This window comes from Austrofundulus limnaeus, unplaced genomic scaffold (assembly GCF_001266775.1).
Source record: "Austrofundulus limnaeus strain Quisiro unplaced genomic scaffold, Austrofundulus_limnaeus-1.0 Scaffold1088, whole genome shotgun sequence".
Lineage (NCBI taxonomy): Eukaryota > Metazoa > Chordata > Actinopteri > Cyprinodontiformes > Rivulidae > Austrofundulus > Austrofundulus limnaeus.
Genome location: NW_013953490.1, coordinates 12,302 through 15,644, shown reverse-complemented (window position 1 = coordinate 15,644; position 3,343 = coordinate 12,302). Strand labels below are relative to the sequence as shown.

Genomic DNA, 3,343 nt, shown 5'->3' with positions numbered 1-3,343 from the left:
CTCTAGGACAAAGTATGCAGGAGGAGAAGCATGGCAAAGTGGAGATGACTTGGATGGGAAACGAATCAATGCAATGCACACTGACAAGCAATATTTACAACAACATTCCTAAAAGAGCATTTTACCTAACTGAAGAGTTTTTTCACTCCCATGCTGCTGTCTCCCACCTCCCATACACTCTGAACCAGTCAGAGGGAGGAGGGGGTACGCAGTGCATGACACTCAAGGAGGTCCTATAGAACAGCTGGAGCTCAGAAACTAGCTGACCGTGTGATCGGCTGGAGAAGCTAACGGCTAACGCTAAATGGTCAGGACTCTGGATTTCCCATTACTGTACATGTTGATAACAGAGCAGAGAAAAAGGACTGACGATGTAGAAATCATTAAAACTATTAATAATAATATTTATCCAATTATTATTAATATTTTACAGTTTCTATAATATGGGCAGGACTCAGTCTAGTGATATTTAAGTCTATGATGACACTGTTTCGCCTTCAAAATAAAAGAACACGAGTTAAATATTTCAAAATCAAGTCTTTTTCTACTCTGCGGTGTGGGACAAATGCTCCTGTTTCTAATATAATGACAAATAAAATACATTTACAGTAACCCCCTCCTCTTCCTCTGAGGATTATGAGGAACTGAGGAAGAGGAGGGGGTTGGAGATGTTGAAGATGAAGGAAGAACTCGAACAGTGTTTCTAGAGCCTGGGGGTGGTGGAGGAGAAATGTCTGTAAGTAAAGATTTAAGAGAAGATGGTCACACTTTTGAAGCACAGCAGAGCACCATTGGGAGCACATGCTACTGGAAATAATAGGTTTTAGGGTGCAGAGATGGAGTTACTGCATTCTATCTGAAAGCCACTTAAAGGGATTGACGTCTCAAATCTGAAGTATAAATAAAATTACATGTATATTATAATGGTTTGCAGCAAACTTCAACTCTGCTTACCAAGTAGCATAGTTACTAGAGCTGACCAAAATTATTCTGATCAATTTGTTATGCAGACGTTCACATAGCCTATCAATGTTGTTATTCAGAATGCATCATTTAATGCATAGTTTGAGGCACGAGGTCGTAAGTATGAAGGTTATTTTGTTCTCTTTTTATTCAAACAAAAATGTAGTTTCGATCCAAAAGATTTTTTTCAATACCAGTACCAGTAATATCTACATCAGGGCTGCCCAACCTTTTTTGGAACCAAGAGCTACTTTTAAAGTTGGCAGTTTGCAGAGATCTACTCGTCCAGTCTCAGTATCAAAAAACATGATTTTTCGTCTCCCTACTCCTCACTTCTTTAAAGTAAATAAAACAGAACGTAATGTGTTGCCACTGAGAGGAGGAACCTGGGTGGGCAGTATGAGGTGGATGAGGCACAGGCAGGTCTCCAGATGATCATCAGTTATTGTGGATCTGTTCTTGGACTTGATGATTTTCATGTGAGAGAAAGCAGACACACAGGAAGATCCAAAAAGTTCTGTCAAGTCCAAAGCAGCTGTTCTGATGTTAGGATACATTTCCTCTGACAGCAGACTGCAGAACTCTCCATCCATGCCACTTGTTGCTCAGGATTTGATCCCAATGTCATTTTTCAGAGTCAAAACCTCATTTTCATCACCAGAGTAGTCCAGCAGAAACAAGGACACAATGTCAACCATCCTGGACAACTGCACGTCTTTATAGCAGCCACAATCTCACTTTTATTTTTAAAATCACAGAAAAGCATGTCTGCAGCATCAAACGCTTCTTTCATAACTTGGTCACCTCTGAAAGACCTTTTTTGTGTTGAGGCAGGATGAGCTACATTAGCCTTACCTCTGGTGTGAAAATCGATGCTGTNCACTGATTTCACATACAAGTAATTTGAGTTAAGAGCTCCATCTCAGAACAAATTAAACTTGTAACTCAAGGCACCACTGTATATGTATAATATAATTTGTGTGTTTGTGTAATATCAGTAAATATCGGTTATCGGCCATAACAGCAATAATTATATCGCATATCGATATCGGCTGAAATGTTCATATCGGTGCATCCCTAATTCTAAGTCAGCTCTGATAGGACATGYGTGTGTGGAATGTCTAAATCAGGCGTTGACTTGCCTTTATAAAGAGCACAGACCCCAGGAGCTGGGGGGATTCTCATCATTTTGCCAGAGAACTCAGGACTGAATCGGGTYGAATTTCAATAAAGTCTTCTCTGTTCAGCTTGAGCCTGTCAGACTCATTTTGTCTTCATCACAGCTGCAACTGAAGACCCCAGAAAAGAACACATTGTTCACCTTGCTTAGCTGCATACTAATTAGTTTTGTACCTATGTAAAATTGCACCCCCAGCTCCAGCTAATGGCATGCAGGGGTGATWGTGAGAGTTCTGAGTTCTCCCCCAGCGTCACCCACCAGTGGAGGTTAGTGTGTTTGCTTGCTTAATTGCTGAATGCAGAGGCAGTAGTTCATGTGAACTGCTTAATAAGAAAACTGAAAGTGAAAACATTTCACCTTTGTTSAGTGTCTTGTTGATCAGCAGTGTTGGAAGTGGAACATTACATTTGAATTAGCATTCACCAGGCTTCTGCACAGCACCTAAACAGAACAGCTCTTGTAGAAGAAAGAGAAAGAAGATGCTCTACCTTTCTGATGACCTCGACTGAGCGTCACAAAGCCAGAGGAGATGAAGTTGTGSAGGTCGCCGCCCCCGCTGCTTCGGACACTCTCTTTGCCGTAGTGAAGACCTGATGAGAACACACCAGAGAACAGAAAGTTTCAGACAGACACACCTAATTCATCAGAACTAAATGCATGTTTGCTCGTCAGACTAAAGTTATGTTCTCAGAAGCATTAACTTGTTTCTTTGTCTGTACAATGTTAATCAAAACATTATGAACAGATTTTATTAAATTTACTGGGCAGGTTGATTTAAAGTCTTGCACTGTGACTGCTGGATATGGGCACCAGAGACCCTCGTGACCCTGAAAGGAAGAAACGGGTGTAGAAAATGATGGATTAAGTTGATTAAAGCTGATTAAATCTTGGTGGTGATCTGCCAACATCTGCCTGAGCTGCAGCTCACCAGAAAGTAGCACAGATGTCTGAAATTGTACTTTATAGTTTTCATTTATGAAACAAAATATTAAAGCAGCAATATCATGTAAAATCAACTTTTTTGAGTTTTATATCGTGTTATAATGTTATACTCTCATAAAAAACATGCCTACAGCCTTGCTTTGACTCATTCATCATGTTTGAGAAATCCTGCAGTGTTTTTATGGGCGGCTGTGGCGGAGTGGTTAGGGGAGTCGTCCTGGAACCAGAAGGTTACTGGTTCGATCCCCCGTCCAGCCG

The 3,343-nt window shown here is 40.8% G+C and overlaps 1 protein-coding gene across 1 annotated transcript in view; it reads right to left on the bottom strand.

Moving 5' to 3' along the window:
- Positions 1-3,343, bottom strand: part of LOC106534084 (protein shisa-6 homolog) — a gene marked incomplete in the record, with an annotated part of 12,400 nt that overhangs the window by 4,342 nt on the left and 4,715 nt on the right. The window contains 1 exon segment of the mRNA XM_014030595.1: positions 2,632-2,733. Within this exon segment, the coding sequence (XP_013886049.1) occupies positions 2,632-2,733 (102 nt within the window).